General features: G+C 43.8%; 1 protein-coding gene across 2 annotated transcripts in view; it reads right to left on the bottom strand.

Annotated features, from left to right (window-relative positions):
* Positions 1-20173, bottom strand: part of GRIK5 (glutamate ionotropic receptor kainate type subunit 5) — a 447945-nt gene that overhangs the window by 20684 nt on the left and 407088 nt on the right. For both annotated transcript variants that reach the window (XM_040327322.1, XM_040327323.1), the window contains exon 17: positions 19882-20107. In XM_040327322.1, the coding sequence (XP_040183256.1) occupies positions 19882-20107 (226 nt within the window). The remainder of the gene's footprint in view (positions 1-19881; positions 20108-20173) is intronic.

Genomic DNA, 20173 nt, shown 5'->3' with positions numbered 1-20173 from the left:
CACAAGGGTGGCAGACTGGTGATTTGACTGCAAAACCTGACAGGCGCAGGAGAAGAACAATGCCAGGCGGAGCACACAGGTCACACTTCAGCAGCAGTTACAATGAATGCACAGGCTTACAGCAGAAGGATCATCATAGTGTAAAAGGATGGATAGCTATGCAGTATCCTGTTGCATTTGGGGGGGTGCACAGTTTAACACGCACCTGTAATCTGCAGGTTCAAACGGCAGCCATTTTGTTGGCCACCAGCTTTGTAGCTTTGCTCCAGTTTTTGTAAATCAACACCAAAGCATTCAATTTATGCTTAGCTCTACAGACACCACCAAAGTGTTTAAAAAGAAGTGGGTCGGGACTGGAAGACCTCTGTGTCCGAGTGCATGAGTGGTTGTGAAAGTGATGTTGCAGCATATTTTTTTCTTGCATTTTTTTACAGAGAGAAGTTGAGAAGCTGCAACTCACTTCTTGAAGTTCCCCCTTAAAGACTAGTAGCACCCTCCTAGATAGGTGCTAGGATTAGGTCAATTTAGTTCTGGCTCACTGTAATAAGTGTGGCTGTGTTTGATTGTTCTGGTCTGTTCATTGTTTCAGTGGCTGCAGGATTGATTGCTTCCCCCTTGGTTGTCCTGAAATGTTCTGGGAGTTAGTGGGCAAGAAAAGTCCAATCAGCAAATGAATTGTTTTATGCACCCCTGGCAAATCCTTGGGGAGAGGTGCCCAGATGGTGACTGGGAATCTAAATAAATATTCTGAGACTGAAACCTGGTCTTTTTCCCTAATGAGGAGATCGCAGCCTAGGGAGGGCTGTTGGCTCCCTGGGCCATTCTGCCATGTGCCTGTGGGTTACTGAGACCTCAGTGGATCTAGCCAGAGGCCTACTTTGCTCAGAGTTGCTGAAGCTGACTGATTGGCTGTCTTCTGAGGATCTAGTCTGGTTCCAAGAGGTGAAAGTGTCTGGAGCAGGGCCGGCCCTACCATGGGACCCGATGGTACCATTGTACCAGGCAGCACTTTCAGGGGGGCGGCAAATTGCCGCCCGCCTGCCATCTTATTCCACCAGCTCTGCTCTCCACTCCACTGTGGGGCTAATTGCCGCCCGACCGCTCCTCCCGTTCTGCTCTCCGCTCCACTGTGGGGCTAATTGCATGAATAGAGCCATAACAGGTCCTTTTTATACTCCTATACATGTAAACAACCATAACAGGTTATCTTTATAGTTCTATATACATGTATAGAGCCATGATAGGTCCACTTTAGTTATCATGATATAAAATAATGGATGTGTGGGGCATTTTGGTGGGCGTAATTTTTTTTTGGGGGGGCAGCATTTCATTCTTGGTACCAGGCAGCACAATGTCTTGGGCCGGCACTGGTCTGGAGGATATTGGAAGGAGACAAATCATTTTCCCAAGGACAGTAGTGAGTACAGGCCAGTGTGAGAGATGCTAGAGACTGTGCGTTCTTGCCATACCTCTTTCCTCGGTGCGCCCTGTCGGTGTGCGGCCAGACATCACCTCAGCTCCCGTGGCGGACCATTTTTTGGCCTCAGCTCCATACTTACCACACCTACCTCCTAGATTCCATGTAAGTACTCAAGGCAGACCTTTTTGTTCCATCTTTTACTATTATGATTGTTATTCATTTTGATCACCACTAGATCAAATAACTATACCCTATACTATTTACTTTGTAGATATCCCAAGCATCAGCCCTTGATGAGTGTCATTGACACGAAATGCGTCGGGCGCGAGAGATGCTGATATATGCCCTTATATCATTTAAAGTTGATGAATACTACTATCAATCCCTGATGGTTCCACTTGTTTTAATATGTTTTATTTTCCTCGCTGCTACTGCTGTTAATGTGACATCTGTACATATGTTAATGTATATAATGTACTCATCGATCAATACAGACCACTGTGTGGCGCCAGGTTATGCACTGTTGTACCCTTGCTGCCTATTTTGCACATGCACACAATATATGGGTGTGTTCAGCATTATGAAATGACATTTACATAAAATGATTGTTTCCTTTATGTGGTTTCTGGTTTTTGAGACATGTCATGCAATTTCATGATTAATAAATATGTACCTCCTTTTATTACCCACACCATGTCTGCAGCCTCATGTAAAGTCCCAAACTTCCTTTTTTCAAATTTTGAACCAGGGATGGAGGTGCACTTCATATGTGCCTCATTGAACCACTTAAGCCCCGCACCATATTGCTGGTCAAAGACCAGAGCACTTTTTGCGATTCGGCACTGCGTCGCTTTAACTGACAATTGCGCGGTCGTGCGACGTGACTCCAAAAACAAAATTGGTGTCCTTTTTTTTCCCACAAATAGAGCTTTCTTTTGGTGGTATTTGGTCACCTCTGCGGTTTTTAGTTTTTGCGCTATAAACAAAAATAGAGCGACAATTTTGAAAAAAAATATATTTTTTACTTTTTACCATAAAAAATATCCCCAAAAATATATAAAACAACTATTTTTTCCCTCAGTTTAGGCCGATACGTATTCTTCTTCCAGAACCGAACCTATCTGTTCATCCTTTGGTGTGCTGGACAGTCCTATTAACACATCAGAAAAGGCTTGGGGTGAGGGAGGGGTAGAGGGTCCATTGACACTACTATCCTCTTCTCTTTCAATTTTTTATTTATTTTTTATTTATTTTTACAGCTAGCAATTAAAAAAAAGCTTATCTAATGCTTAGGAGCCATTTAAAGCCCAATTCACCCTTAAATTGATCTAATGATATTTGACAATGATGGTGAAACATACAACATTTCATGAAAATGAAAACTATGTACTTATTTGTACTGGAGAGGGGTATCTGGGGACCCCCTTATTATTAAAGGGGGTTTCCATATTCTGATTATTCTTCTCCCAGACCCCCAGGAGGAATGGTTTTTCAGAATTTCCGCACAAATGTTTAAACGAAAACCTAAAGGCCAGCTAAAGTCTTAAGAGCTCCTAATGTTCGGTACTTATTCCTGTTTATTATTTTTTTTTATGTGCTTTAGATGCAGTCCAGGACCGAATCTTTATCCCTGCAAAATCTACTGGGGTGCAAATAGCAGGTACACTTGATTGAAACGGTGCCGCTTGTTGACTGATAATGCGTGTGGCTTCTCTGTGTGAACATTGTCAACATGCACCATGAAGTTGGATGCCTGAAATGATAACAGTGCCGAAGCATTGTAAACAACAGAGCCAGCACAGTGTGCAACCTCCACCAAGCCTGCTTTCGGAACTTCTGTTGCCTTTGGCGTATTGGGAAAAAAGGCTCCCCTCCCCCCTTCCCTTTCCTCTCTGTGTAACGTTCACAATGCTGCCGCCGCCGACTCCTGCGGGTTAATGCAAATTGTGACTCGATCAGACAGATGTACGTCAAAATTAGAGAAAACATCTCAACCATCATTTAGACGTTAACCCCGAGGAACGGCTTGATTTAAGCGATTGACAACACAAATGTATTCAGGGATTCAGTCAGTGAGAGACTGTTAAACCCAATACGCCATGGCAGAGGCTGTGCAGATCCCTTTCATGTAGAGGTATCTGTATTAATCTGTGGTTTTCCACTGTCCGCGCATTATTCTATGGAAGGGAAAAAAAATGAAATCAATAGGAGGGGATGACAGGGAAGACCAGAAATATATTCTCTTGTCAGAATAATAGAACATCGGTGGAATATAAAGAATAAGAGAGCAATTTAAAATGCACCTCTAGCCATTGAAGGAACAATATGCCCAGTCAGAAAGGGAAGGTTGAGTTGTCATATTTTAGGACATTTTTGAAAACTGATATTAGTCTCATTTAAGCCCCACCTCTTGTAATAGTTAAAGCAAACCTGCTGCTTTCAATATTAAACATGTTTAGCTGGATTCAAAGAAATGTGGCTATCTCCCCAACGCCACAAGCCCTTTTTAACATGACCGACGATATTTGATACCTATCCAGCTTACTACAGCACCCTTGATATCCTGATCTCTGTTTGCAGGGATTTTTTCTCTTCCCTGCTCTTATGGGATTTCTCCCTCACTTTTATGTATGCAGGTTAGACCTGCATTACTATATTTGTTTACTAATCTGATCAGCTTCTTGTTTGCTGCACTATATATTTGGATCCATCTATCTAAACCGTCATTTATGCTCGGACATTCTACCCTATGGTCCAGCCTATACAACTTAAATTGAAACATTAACCCTATCCATCACCGTGGATGAATATCAATAGCTCCTGAAGAAGCACTCAACTGCGAAACATGTAGAGCTCATGCAAAATTACGTCTACTAACAATTACGCTGGTCATCAACCCACGTTGCTGTCCCTAGTGGACTTGTATTGGTTTTAGTGGATTTATTCTCATTGTTTTAGTATCACAGGAATGTTCTGTGACAATTTATGTGTTTTTTAAATGTACTGTATGTTTTATATGTACTGTAATATTGGTTCATTACCCATTTTTGGGATTGTATCAATAAATTATATTTTGTGTCAACCATTGATGCCTAGAAAGTCCATTCTCTCTGCAACAATAAACCCCTTTCCTATAGGCGGGCGTAGTGTATCTCAGATACACTACGCCGCCATAAGTTAGAGCGGCAGGTCTTGTATTCACAAAGAAGTTGCGCTCTAACTTACGGCGGCATAGTGTAACTGGGCCGGCTTAAGCCCGCCTAATTCAAATGTGGAAGATGTGGGCGTGTTGTATGTAAATTCATTGTGACCCCACGTAAATTACGTTTTTTACTAGCGCCGTCTGTGGACGTATCCCAGTTCGCATGCTCCAAATTACGTCGCAAAGACTCATTGGCTTCGACGTGAACGTAAATTACGCACAGCCCCATTCATGGACGACTTACGCAAACGACGTAAAAGGTGAAAAATTCTACGCGGTTCCGACGTCCATACTTAACATTGGCTGCGCCATCTTTTTGGTGGTTTATCTTTACGCCTGAAAACGCCTTACGTAAACGGCGTATCTTTACTGCGACGGCCAGGCGTACGTTCGTGAATAGGCGTATCTCGCTGATTTACACATTCTAGGAGTAAATCAGCGTACACGCCCCTAGCGGCCATCGTAAATAGGCAGCTAAGATACGACGGTGTAGGAGGTCGTATCTTAGCAACATTTAAGCGTATCTCTGTTTGAGCATACGCTTAAATGTACGACGGCGCGGATTCGGAGTTACGACGGCGTATCTACTGATACGCCTTCGTAACTGTACCTGAATCCGGCTAATTGAGTACATAACTTATGTGTGTGAAAGTGCTGGACTGCTAGAAATAAAGGTTGATTACGATCTTTTCCACTTTAGCTATCTACTGGCACGGTGCTATCTTTCTGAAAAATGGATTTATGTCAGGTTGGTGGTACTATGGGTCCCGCTCATCTTATCTATGTGCCATGGTTCCTTGGTTGCCCGGTCTTTTTTTTTTGGGGGGGGGGGATTTCCCCTGGGCAGATACCCATTGGCTTGTTATAATTTGGAAGTCTGAATAATTTATAATTTCTATCGACTACAAGCTTATCTATACCATATCAATAGCATCTAGTCCTAAAGAAGTGAACTAGGTTCATGAAACGCAGGGCTGCTGTTAGAAATCACGGGGCCCCGTACAGCCTACCTGGCAGGGCCCCCCAATATATCAAGACCATATTTTCACAAAAAATACACTAAATTCATTATTAGTGGACACAAACATAACATTGAACCTGTGTGAATTAGCCCTTTTATTTGTTTTTTTTTTACATAAAAAAATATATATTCACAGTGGGGGACACATGGGGAGGGGGATTGATCAGAAGCAGGCAGAACAGGGAGGTGAATCAGTGTCAGTGTCGGGGAAGCAATTACCAGAATGATGCCCTGTGTCTGTGTCTCTCCCTGCAGCAGCTGAAAGCCGGCAGAAGGGGTAGAAAATGGCTTTCAGCTGCTACAGAGAGCTGCATAGGGCATTCTTCTGTAACTGCCCCTCCGCCAAATCACACTAATTACCCCTGCTGTTTGGGCCCCCCTGTGTGCCCGGGCCCCCTACAGGAGGACTGGTGGTCCCCCCCTATCAGCGGCCCTGATGAAACGTGTCAAGAATTGGAATGCATTTGATTTTGGCATTGATAATTATTATTATGCATATTTTTACTTCATTTTGAAGCTCTAATTAAAGTATATTTGTTAGCTCATTTCATTAGAGTATGTTACACATACTGTTTTATTGTTACCGTTTATTTTAACTGGACTGTTGTATGTGTTTCACCTCATATAAAGTCCTATGGGTATTGGAATTACTATTGTAGATTACGATGGATCAACCGTCACATGATTTTTCCTTCAAAGAAGCAGACTGGTGGTTGAGATATAGTATAGGTGACCCTGTCATGAAGATCCTGCCAGTAACAGGCGCCTCAGACTCCCTGGTTCCCAGGCGGGCTATTTATGCCTGCCTGTCACATACAGTCCCCGCTGTCTGCTCTACAGTGTTGTGTGCCCTAAACCTGATCTGAATTTGTTACCTGTTAAAGACCCGGCTTGCCTGTGACCACCCAGTTATCTGCCTGCACCTGATCTCGGCCTGTTTGTGACTATTCCTTTGCCTGCACCTCTGTACCTCTGCTGCCAGCCTGATATCTGACCCGGCCTGTCTCACTATCCCTGTGTTGGTCCTGTCTGTTCCTGGTTCCGATCCTGCCTGCTAAGCTGATCCAGTCTACTGAGCTGTTCCTGTCTGCTGAGCTATTCCTGATCCAGTCTGCTGAACTGTTCCTGATCTTGTCTGCAAACCAGTCAGCTACTCTAGTTCTGGCATCCCAGTTCCTGCAAGGAAGTATCCAGGCACCTGATCCATCACTTCCTCTGTTGATCCTGCCAGGTACCCGTGCCACCTCCCAATCACACTGTCCCCCCCATCGCAGAGACCTCCCAATCACAGAGGCCCTAATCACACAGTCCCCCCATCACAGAGCCCCCCAATTACACAGACCTCCCAATCATACAGTCCCCCATCACAGAGTTCTCCAATCGCACAGCCCCCTCTTCACATCAGTGTTCTACTTTTTGCCACCTCAGCGCGGCAGAGGGTGGGAGGGGAAATCTGTCTTGCATGGCGCCTGCCCTGGATAAAAGTAATGCGTTGCTATGGTGTAGCCGGCCAAGCTGTATCATAGAATCTTATGACACTGATCCAGGGCAAACTGTGTCCCGTGCTCGCGACACCCAGGGGTTGTTTAATCTGCACTTTGTAGTTCAAAGTGTATACAGTAAATCCTTGGATGGGATTTATAGTGTTATGTTCATATAGCTTCTGATTTATTATCGTCAGACCTTTTTTTTTTTCTCAGGTAAATATAATATATTGCATAACATTTGCGTTCAACACACACACATCCATAAACAGAATTTATAGTGTTTTGGTATACCTTTTCTTACTTATAATATTCAGGGCCAAAAAATAAAATTTTTTATTTTTTTTTATTTATTTTAAGTCGGGTAAACATGAAATATTGCATATAAATATTTAATATTTACTACTGGCAGCCAGAGGCAAAGCACCAGCTTTTCTGATAACTGATTTACTGCCGTAAATTCTTCGAATAGCCTATGTTGTGAATAGACCAGTAGGAGCAGGAGATCAAATGACTTTCACACAGCTAAGTGATTTGCCAAGCAGAGATGGGATGTGTCTGAAATAGTCAATTAGACACAGGCAGCCGGCAAGTAGTCAGTAAGGGCCAGATTCGCAAAAGAGATTTGACGGCGTATCTCCCGATACGCCATCGTATCTCTGAGATACGATTGTCGTATCTATGCGCCTGATTCATAGAATCAGGTTACGCATAGATAGCTCTAAGATCCGACAGGTGTAAGTGACTTACACCGCAGGATCTTAGGCTGCAATTCTAGGCCGGCCGCTAGGTGGCGATTCCATTGCGGTCGGCGTAGAATATGCAAATGACTAGTTACGCCGATTCACGAACGTCCGCTTTGCCCGTCGCTGTAAATTTACGTCGCTTCCGTAGAGATACGCCGCATAAAACTAAAGCTGCCCTCTAGGTGGTCTAGCCAATGTTAAGTATGGCCGTCGTTCCCGCGTCGAAATTTAAAATTTCACGTCGTTTGCGTAAGTCGTCCGTGAAGGGCGCTGGACGCCATTTACGTTAACGACGAAACCAATGACGTCCTTGCGACGTCATTTAGCGCAATGCACGTCGGGAAATTTTTAGGGACGGAGCATGCGCAGTACGTTCGGCGCGGGAACGCGCCTAATTTAAATGGTTCCCGCCCCATTTGAATTAGGCGGGCTTGCGCCGGGCGGATTTACGCTACGCCGCCGCAAGTTTACAGGCAAGTGTTTTGTGAATCAAGCACTTACGCTGAAAACTTGCGGCGGTGTAACGTAAATGTAATACGTTACGCCGCCGCAGCGTAGGGCGATTCTACTTGAATCTGGCCCTTAGTGCTGAACTTTCTGATGAGGGAGCGTGCCATGGACACCCACTTTTAAAAGTGTGTTTATTAAAAAAAGATTTCAATGAATGAGATTTTTTTTTAAATAAAACAGTTCATAACTGTGCAATAAAATTGACGGACAATTTTTATTCTTTCCCATAAAGGAGCTCTGTGGTTACAGCATACACTTTAACTGTATAACATCAGCATTGTAAAGCAATACAAATAATAGTTATATTTGACAATCTAATATAAGGTTACTTATATGTACAAAATTTCCTTTTATATTGTGATTTCTGCCTGTCTGCTGGCCATCTCTTTTCACAACTTCCTGGATTCCCTGCACTCTTTGCAACTTCTCCCCTGCTGTTTACTTTTATTTTTTAAGGACTACATATTCCATGGTACCTTGTTTCCTGCTAATTTGAATTCCTGTATCGACTCCGCCTCCTCAAACTCTTCCTCTCAGCACCCCTCAGAAGGTAGGTTCTGTGAAATGTGTGACATCATCCCTGTAACGGAATGACCCGTGACACCCAGAGACCTTTGAAAGATGAGGGGTACTCCTGTGCCAGCGTTACTAATAACTCTTGGGTCTAGGGTCATCCTGTGCCCCTTTTGGGCATAGGGTGACTGAAAAATATTAATTAGAAATGACATGAGATGGGACATTACTGTTAATTCATGTATTGAGCCAGGAAATAAGGGACATATGTTGGATTGTTTTAGCATGGACAGTAATCCACAATACATTCCTTAACCTCCCTGGCGGTATGATTCTTTCAGAAAAAACATGCTGAAAGCGGTACCATTATTTGCAAGGAAATTTGGCGTTTTATACTGTAGGCCTGTAATTTTTAGAAATAACTCACTTAAATCTGACCAAACAAGATTCTAATAGGCATCCCGGGTATGACATTTTTTTAAAAACAAAATTATAAATTATAATATAATAAATAACTATAAATAATTATAACAAATAATAATATAATTATAATAAAAATTATTCAATAATGTAATCAAATCAAAATCACTGAAATTTGCTCAGTTGCAGAATTGTCGTTGTCATTATTTTTTTTTTATGACGAATTTCCCCACAAATCGCTATCGCACAATTCTGCAAGTGATTATAATTTATTATCGCTGTTTTCTAGCTGATCGAAAACTATTTTTGACATAAAGGGACACTTTTGGTTGCTATGGACAATCTACAGTTTGCAGGGAGAAAAAAAGGTTTTTATTATATAAAATGACATGCATGACACAGGACAGACCACTAGGGACAAGGGGGGTGTGTTTTTTTTACATACAGTACTGTAATCTATAAGATTTAAGTGTTTGTTTACTTTTTTGAATTTGGCGCCGTTCTCCGTCCCCGTGCGTCGTAACGTCGCAGGGAACGGAGATCGGCGGCACAGGAGGACGCTGTGTGAATCGAGCGAGGTCCCGCTCACTCACACAGCGCGGTGGCATCGCTGGATCCAGGGACAAGGTAAGTAAACACTCCCTGTACATCCAGCGAGGCAAGCCCGAGTCTGACTCGGGGTTACCGATTTTAGCCCAAAAATCTCACCCCGAGTCAGACTCGGGAACACCGCTCAGGAGGTTAAAGTGGAGTTCCACCCATAAATATAACATTACATCAGTAGTTTTAAAAAAATGTCATTAGTCCTTTAAGAATTTTTTTTTTTTTTTTTAGATGCCTTCAAAGTGTTGTTGCTAGGCAGAATAGTTAATCTTCCCACTTCCTGCACCTAGGTGCTTAAGCTTCCTAACCTACACCGCACAGACTCCTGGGAATGTAGTGGGTGTAACTTTCCAGGAGTCTGTGCACTCCCCAGTCTCGAAGAATCATGTGACTTGGACAGTACAGGTGCTGAAACCTGATCTGAAACCTATTACACTGCTTGTGCAGCACTGAGCATGTGCGAGATCTGCAAGGCTGAAATCCAGGAAGTCATACAGTCTGGCTTCATGATGCCCACACTTAAGATGGCCCCAGTCAATTTCTATTTTATAAAGTTTTTAAATGCCAACCTAACAAAACGGACCTTAGTTTACAGACTAACTTTACTAGAATACATTAAGCTTGTGTATTACAGGGGTATTTATATTTAAAAAGTGAAATTGTGTCCGGAACTCCGCTTTAATGTCTGCAAAGAACTAAAATTCTGACTCTACCGGTCAATAATGACTCATTCCTCTGTGTAGCACAGGCTGTTGAGATGGTAATTGAGTCTGTACTGGGGTGAGGTGGATTTGAGCTTGGTAGACAGCCTGACTCCTGAAAGACCTTTTTTTATTAAGTATGCTAATACTGTTTTATGTGTGACTTCTCAGCTGTAGTAATTAGGTCATGTTAAATCGGTGCCCAAAACGTCTGACATAGAAATGTGTATTCTGCAGGTGAATCACTTATTGTCGGAGATGGAATGTCTGGGGAATAATTAGCTCAACGGGATGTCATTGTCTAAGAGAGTGTGTATTGAAGTGATGTGTGGGTGGAGAGTTCTTTGTTCCTTTGATTACTGTAACATGTTGTACTGTATATAAGACTGAGAGTTACCATTAAAAGTGTTCATTCATTTTGAAACCAGAGACCAGAGCTTGTGTTGTCCTGGTTATTCTGGGAAATGGGATGGATGGTTGGAGTGTCAGATAAGCTGTCGTGGTTGATGGAAGGGAAATCGTAAACGGTGGTGACCGTTACAATCCCTCTTCCAAAAAAAAATGGGTTTTCCCCATCACCATACTCCCATTCCCTAACCTGTTGACCAGTGGTGCCACCCCCCCTAATCCGCTCCGGCCCCTAATCTACATAAAGGCACCAGGCGCATGGATTTCAATGTTTTTTTTTTTTAAGAACGTGATTACAGACTGAGGCTCTAATTGGCTTAGAAAAAAGGGTACTGCGCCCTGAACCCACCCTGTTGTGTGACAATAATGACTTAATATTCACTAGTGTCTTCCTGCTTATCCTCCTGGCCAATCAGAAAGCAGGTCCTGAGACCCAATTGGCCGAAAGGAGAAGTGACCATATTGGCCGGCACCATAGAGGATGTACAAGGAGTTCCGCGAGATAGCTGTCCTCATCAGAGCGATCGCTCTGCTCTGCATTACCACCAACACAGCCAGCCATAACAAGCCAGAGCCCAAACGGGTGAGTACCACCCACCGACTGACCCCATGAAGAGTATGATGGGGATAGGGACATAGGGATCTGATAACTGTCCGATCGACCAAATGGGGGGTGGAGCGCTTGGGTGGTTTGTTCCCCCCCCCAGCCCCCCCAAAAAATGGAGCACTAGCCGCCACTGCTGTTGACACTGCTAGAATAGGATTGGTTGTCACTTGGAACGTCCTTATTTGTCAGCTTTGCAGTAGGCAAAAGCATAATGTATATTTATACACACATAGGCAATCATTAGCGCCAGCTGATTTATTAACACAGCAAGTCCTGGCTGCCATTTTGACAGCAGTGGATGAGAGAAAGGGCATGCTATGTACTGTATGCCCTGGTACTTGGCCATAGTTTTTTTGGGCATATGTAGCACTCCTAAGGTATGAGATTGGTTAAACTTAATGTATATGTTGATGTAGATACTAGCACAGACCCTCTACACCCCAAATGGAACGTAGAGATGGTACCATGGATCAACACACTGAACCAGCAGGGACCCAATACTAGCCTTAAAGGGTCACTAAAGGAAAAACAATTTTTTGCTGAAATTACTGTTTACAGGGTATAGAGACATAAAATTTAACTGATTCCTTTTAAAAATTATTAAAAATTGAATTTAATCTATCATATAATGTGCCTCTAGTTTCACGTTCGGTTTTAAAGATACATACATGAAGTTCCGGGTGAGAGGTGAGTCGGGAAGACTCACAGAACAAAAACAACAAATCCAGGGCAGTGTTTTGTTTTTAAAATTAATCTGATTGGTTCTGAGGAGTTTTAGACACACAGTAATGACAGCTTAGACCACCGTGAAAATCTCCCAGTACGATGGTTATAAGGAAACAGGCAACCAGGAAGTGTGGAGATCACAGCAGAATTACAGCTACTTCAAAGCAAAAACGAACAATGAGGACAGTCATGAAACCAGTACTGCAGTAAGGTAAAGGAAGCTATTTAGCTAAAAAAAAAATTCCTTTAGTGACCCTTTAATTGCTGCCAACTCCCATTCATACAGCGAAAGCAACTCCAACACCAAAGCAACATTCGACGTTCCCAAGTCACGCTTCATTTTCATTTTCAATATTACAAACCACAAAAATAATGAAACTGCTTACAGCAAAAATAACTAAGATGAATTTAAAATGCATTACAGCCATAAATTATTGAACCGTAATGTAATTAGAGCTTTAGTCTAGCGGCCTTGATGTGAGGATATTAGTAATATTAGTAAAAGCTATGGATTATTTTAAAATAAAAGGACCATTATTTAACAAACAACTACACATAAATATGAAAAATAGAAAAAAAAACTCCAATAAAGGATACCTTCATCCAAAAGTATTAAAATGCACTTCTGCTCATACTATGCATATTAAAGTATTGACATATTCTTAACAAGTAATAAAGGAGCTTTTGAAACAAGCCACCCCTGAGCTCTCTAGGTGCTTGTATTGCAAAGTAATATATTCTCGATGGCCCTCAAAGATCACAAGAGAGACTCTAAAGTCGGAATTTCCAATTCTTAAAAAGCTGGATGAAAATGCAAAGAAAAAATGCAAAACAAAAATAAACCTATACCTTCCTTTCCCCTGCTTCCTTTGCAGCTCTAGGCTAAGATGGTGACATTCTCCTTCCAGCAAGATCTCTGAGAAAAGCCCAGATCTTGTAAAAAGATGCTCCTGCATTGCGCTGCGGTGTCCTCTAGTGAGATTTAGGCTACTCAGTATTCCCCGGGATCATGTCATAAGGAGGTTTTCTCCGCTGTCATAGCCACTGTGGGCACCCGGGCGTGACAGCTTTCGGCTTCACGGCCGGGCATGCACTGCACATGCGCGAGTCGCGCTGCGCTCTGCCAGTGGACAGGCAATCTTCTGAGACCTGTCACTTGTCCCAGAACATTGCCGAGAGGGAGGGGCCATCTAGGGGGAGAGGAGGAGTCGCCTAGGTGGCCCGTAAGGCAGAAGGAGGAAGTGGGACAGGGAGTCCCCTTCAAAACGAAGCGCCCACTCCCCCCCCCCTAAAAAAATAACATTCCAAATGGGGGAGAGAATGCCTGTTCACAACGGAACGCATCTGCGAATCAGATGCGTTCCCATAGAAGAATATGTGCCTGCAATTCACACTGCACTGCCTAGAAAACGCACACGTTTTTGGGGCAATGCAGAGTGCCAATGGAATGCACATATATGAACCAGACTGATTGAAAGTGATAGATTTTAAAATGTTCTGCGAATTTGATGCATCCAATTTGCTTAGGTGTGAGCCCAGCCTTAAGGTCCGATACACACTAGGGGGGTTATTTTACGAAAGAAAATCCACTTTGCACAAGTGTAAAGTACGCTTAAAAATTGCACTGAAAGTGCACTTGGAAGTGCAGTCGCTGTAGATCTGAGGGGGACATGCAAGGAAAATAAAAAACGGAATTTTAGCTTGCACATGATTGGATGATAAAATCAGCAGAGCCAGGGGTGTATTTAGGTTTTGTACTGCCCTAGGCCTGGTGAAACTCACGCACCCCCTACTTTATATATGACGCACCCCTTCCTTTTTAAGACCCGTCCTGTCATTTTCATGGGATGAGGACAGGGGGGACAGGGTGGGATGAGGACAGGGGGACAAGGTGGGATGAGGACAGGGGGATAGGGTGGGATGAGGACAGGGGGGGATGAGGACATGGGGACAGGGTGGGATGAGGACATGGGGACAGGGTGGGATGAGGACATGGGGACAGGGTGGGATGAGGACAGGGGGACAGGGTGGGATGAGCACAGGGGGACAGGGTGGGATGAGCACAGGGGGACAGGGTGGGATGAGGCAGGGGACAGGGTGGGATGAGCACAGAGGGACAGGGTGGGATGAGCACAGAGGGCCAGGGTGGTATGAGGACAGGGGAACAGGGTGGGATGAGCACAGGGGGACAGGGTGGGATGAGCACAGAGGGACATGGTGGGATGAGGACAGGGAGACAGGGTGGGATGAGGACAGGGGGACAGGGTGGGATGAGGACAGGGGGACAGGGTGGGATGAGCACAGGGGGACAGGGTGGGATGAGCACAGGGGGACAGGGTGGGATGAGCACAAAAAAGGAGCCCACCACTCCATTTCAGAACGATTACTTAAAGGGATTCTAACGGTTTCTGCAACACAAATTTTTACTAAGAGGCAGCCCAAAATAGTACGAACTGACATGGAATTAGAATGAAGTCTGTTTGTTAGTCTATGTTGTTGGGTAGAAGAGACATTTGTTCTTGTTATCTTACACTGTATTATACTGCATACAGTTTTTATAAACCACAGTGGACAATAGACTGGATACTATAACATATGTTCAGATTGATCGTACATTTACTCCTATGTATAATTGTTTTGTATTCTTGGATATACACGGTTTAGATATGATCAATATTCTTTTGTTATTTGCAAATGTAGAAATAAAAATCTCCCTTCCAAGAAAGAGAGAATTATAAAATGAACTGCTAATGCTAGGAAATAATGCCTCCATGGTCTGCCCAACAAAGGAATGACGCTATAGAAAAAGGTGAGCGGTTTCTTCCGATACAAACAGAGAAACGTATATAGGCAGAACAAAAACAAGTGGTCCATTGAGTATGTGTTTCTCTCCTAGTGATGCTGTTGCTGGGCAGTTGCTGGCATGAACAAGATTGCTAATGTGTCACTAGCTTTACTGTAAGACCCCTTTCACGATGGGTCTCTTTGCAGGCGCTGTAACGCAAAAAAAATGCAAACCGACCTGAAACAGCCGCTGCTGTCTCTGCCTCTCCAGTGTGAAAGCCCAGTGTGGAGCGGTGCGCTAGCAGGACGGTAAAAAAAGTCCTGCTAGCAGCATCTTTGGAGGGGTGTGTATACCGCTCCTCCACTGCTCCTGCTCATTGAAATCAATAGGGCACCGCGGCTATACCGCCGGGAAAGCGCCTCTGCAGAAATGCTTTGCGGTGGTTTTTAACCCTTTCTCGGCTGCAAGCGGGGGTAAAACCGCCCCGCTAGCGGCCGAATAGCGCAGCTAAATTGACGGTAAATCGCCGCTAAAAATAGCGGAGCTTTACTGTCTACACCGCCCCCGCCCCAGTGTGAAAGGGGCCTAAGATATTTTTATAATCCAACACAACTGGATTTGTCAAGATGGCTGGGACTAAAACATCCTGTCACATGATTCTTTACTTCCTCTCTCTCCTACTTCAGTGTGTTAAACCCCTTCAGCCCCAGACGAATTTACCCCCTTCCTGACCAGAGCACTTTTTGCGATTCGGCACTGTGCCGTTTTAACTGACAATTGCGCAGCCGTGCGACATGGTACCCAAACAAAATTGACGTCCTTTTTTTCCCACAAATAGAGCTTTCTCTTGGTGGTATTTGATCGCCTCTGTTGTTTTTATTTTTTGCGCTTTAAACAAAAAAAGAGTGAACATTTTGAAAAAAAATTTATATTTTTTACTTTTTGCTATAATAAATATCCCCAAAAATATATATAAAAAAAACAATTTTTTTCCTCAGTTTAGGTCGATATGTATTCTTCTACATATTTTTGGTAAAAAAAATCGCAAGAAGCGTTTACTGATTGGTTTGCGCAAAAGTTATAGCGTCTACAAAATAGGGGATAGTTTTATGGCATTTTTATTATTATTCTTTTTTATTAGTAATGGAGGCGATCTGTGATTTTTATCCTGACTGCGACATTATGGCGGACACATCAGACACTTTTTACACTATTTTGGGACCATTGTCATTTATACAGCGATCAGAGCTATAAAAATGCACTGATTACTGTGTAAATGACACTGGCAGGGAAGGGGTTAACCAGTAAGGGACGAGGAAGGGGTTAAGTGTGTCCTAGGGAGTGATTCTAACTGTGTGGGGCTGGGCTACCACTGACACGACACTGATCACAGGGAGCAGTAGATCACTGTCCTGTCACTAGGCAGAACAGAGAAATGCCTTGTGACACGATCGCGGGAAATATGAAATGTTGGTGTAACATACTCTTTACGCCGACTGCGCTATAGCTGAATGATGGCTACAGCGCGGACGGATAGTTCGGGGACGCCGTCATATGACTGCCTCCCGTGATCGCGCCTGCTGTGGGGCATGGGCGGCGCACTCTGTCGCGGAGGACATTGCTGATCACAGACTAAGGTAAAGAACCAATCAGCGGCTCTTTACCATGTGCTCAATTACAGCTGATCATGGATGTAAATAGAAGGCGGGTTATTGGCACTCATTTCTTCATGCTGAGAACACGAGGAGAGGAGAAGAGAGCCAATACCTGGCTTCTGTAAAAGGGGCATCAACACTGATAATCAGGGCACTGATTATCAGTGTCTTGATTATCAGTGCAGTCCAAACAGTGCCCACTAGTGCTGCCAATGTGTGCCCAACAGTGCTGCCAATCAGTGCCCACCAGTGCTGCAATAAGTACCCATCAGTGCCTTCTCACTAGTGTCACCTATCAGTGCTGCCTACCAGTGCCCATCAGTGCCACCTATCTGTGCCTATGAGTCCTTATCAGTGCCCCTCAGTGCTGCCCATCGGTGCCACCAATCAGTGCCCATTAGTGCCACCTATCAGTGCCTACCAGTGCCGCCTCATCAGTACCTCCTTATTAGTGCCAACCAGTGTCGCCTCATCCGTGCTCATCAGTGCAACCCATTCATGCTTCCTTATCAGTAGACATGTGCATTTGTTTTCGTCCGAATGCATTTTCGTCCGAATTTCAGGTATTTTCGTTATTGTTTTAACAAACGATAACGAAAGCGCAGAAAACGGAAAACGGAAGATCCTACATAAACAAATGGTTCATTTTCATTTTCGTTGCGGTCGAATGTGCCTAACCTTAACTCTATTAGTCCAATATTATTCTACATAAAGAGAAAAGATTTGACATTATAGAGACATGAAGATTCGACGAAGTAGCTAAAAACATACAATCGCAGTGAGAGGACATTTATGGTGAAATGCTCGGCCCATAGACTATAGAAGAATTCTAATGTTGGTTGACTAGTAATAATAATTAATAAATAAAATTATTACTAGTGTCATACAACATTAGAATTCTTCTATAGCTTGTAGGCGGAACATTCGACCGGAAATGTATGATTGCGGCATCGTACAGTTTCGCTGCTCCGTCGAATCTTCTTAGAACATTCGACAGACACCATAAGCCTTCAATGACAGATTCAAACTTAATTCATTCGGATTTTCGAACGAATGCATTTTTTAACGAAAAACAAAATAAACAAAAACGAATTTCGGGAGTAACTAAATAAATTTATTTTTCGGACGAAAACGAAATTTCGAAACAAAATATTTCAGTGTGCACATGTCTACTTATCAATGCCACCTTATCAGTGTCTATCAGTGCAGCCTATCATTGCACATCAGTGAAGGAGAAAAAATACCTGGGGTGGATTCAGGTAGGGGCGCGCACTACTACGGAGGCGCAGCGTACCATTTTTACGCTACGCCTCCGTAAATTACCTGTGCTACGCTTCATTCACGAAGCAGTAGCTCCGTAATTTGCGCGTGCGCTCCGGAAAACTGCCCGGCCTAAGCGCACGTAATTTAAATGATCCCGTAGGGGGCGTGGATCATTTAAATTAGGCGCGTTCCCGCGCCGAACGTAGTGCGCATGCTCCGTCGGGAAACTTTCCTGACGTGCATTGCGGTAAATGACGTCGCAAGGACGTCATTTGCTTCAACGTGAACGTAAATGGCGTCCAGCGGCATTCACGATTCACTTACGCAAACGATGTAATTTTTAAAAATCGCGACGCGGGAACGACGGGTATACTTAGCATTGGCTGCCCCTGCTAATAGCAGGAGCAGCCTTACGCAGAACCCGACGAACGCAAACAAAGTAAAATGCGTACGCAGGGCGCTTGTACGGTTGTGAATCGGCGCGAGTATGCAATTTGCATACTCTACGCTGACCACTACGGGAACGCCACCTAGCGGCCATCGTAAGAATGCAGCCTACGATACGACGGCATAAGAGCCTTATGCCAGTCATATCTTAGGCTGCAGTCGGCATATCGACTTTTCTGTATCAGGAGCAGTCGATACGCCGGCGCAACTAAGCAATTGCGCTGCGTATCTATGGATACGCAGACGCAATTGCTTACTGAATCCACCCCCCTGTTTTCAAACTTTTAGAACAAACAATGAAAACGTTTTTTGTTTGTTTTTTCTAAATTTTCTTTCTTTATTTAGCAAAAAAAAACAAAAAAACAGTGTGGATTAAATAACAGCAAAAGAAATCTCTATTTGTGTGAACAAAAATGATAAAAAATTGTTTTGGGTACAGTGTTGTATGACTGCGCAATTGTCATTCAAAGTGCAACAGTGATTAAAAGTGATCCTGGAACCAGAAAACACACTGGCATGCATTTTACACAAGCCATTCAGAACATGAAGGTACTATACAAGACAACTGCCAGGATGAAAACTGGATAGACAGCATCCTCTGAGACAATTTACACTCATAGGCCCAGATTCACAAAGCACTTACGCCGACGTATAACAAGATACGCCGACGTAAGTGCAAATGTGCGCCGTCGTATCTGTGCGCCAGACCCACAAACAGATATGCGCCTAAAACCAGGCTACACCCCGCCGACGTAGCTTGCTTACGCCGGCGTAGGGTGGGCGCACATTTAGGCTGGGTGCATGGTGCCGCTCCCATTGATTAGCCATTCAAACATGCAAATGAGGGAAATACGGCGATTCACGAACCTGCGTGCGCCCGACGCAGGCTACGAGACGTGCGCGTAAGTTGTACGTCCAGCGTAAAGTTATTCCTCATAAAGGAGGTGCAACCCAGCAGCAGACATGCAAAGGTCTGCAACAGGGAACACAAGTTGGCGTATTTTACGTTGGACGTGTGTCTGGCTGGGCGTAGGTTACGTTCACGCCGTACGCAGTGATCCGGTGTAGTTTCAAATGTTCATGTTTGTATCCCAAGACTCCTATTTCATCAGTGTGCCTTTAAAAAAGCATGTTAATGAGTAATAATGGGCAGTAATTCAAAGCAACCAATCAGGTTCATAGCCTGGAGCAGTCAGTAATCGAATAATTGTTTATGATTGGTTGCAGTGGGTTAATTCACTGCGCACATTCACCTATTAGAAGACAAAAGTGAACTAATTTATCATGCAGTCACGTCAGAGCCGAATGGTGCTGTGGAACTGAAGTTGCTAAAGATTATAAGAAAATGAATAGGCAGAATCTCGCCTTACCTAGTGGCATGCCGATGCCATAACCCTTTGTATCGAGCAATCCCCCAATCTGAGTGAGATTGCAGTTGAGCCTGCGGTGGTACTCATTCATGGTGGACTCCAATAGAAAAGCATAGCGAGAGTTCAGGACACGCGCTATTCCCTCCTCCGTGCTCTTCACAAATACACTGGGCTGCTTTGAGTTCATGTAGTTCCACATGCGCTGGTAGGTTTGATATCGGGAGTTCTGGGGGAACACAAGAGTCAAAAAGATATACAGCCTGACTAAGATGTCACAAATCACCTATTCAAA

This window comes from Rana temporaria, chromosome 10 (assembly GCF_905171775.1).
Source record: "Rana temporaria chromosome 10, aRanTem1.1, whole genome shotgun sequence".
NCBI classification, from domain to species: domain Eukaryota; kingdom Metazoa; phylum Chordata; class Amphibia; order Anura; family Ranidae; genus Rana; species Rana temporaria.
The sequence above is the reverse complement of the archived record's forward strand: the minus strand, read 5'-3'. Positions and strand labels throughout refer to the sequence as shown.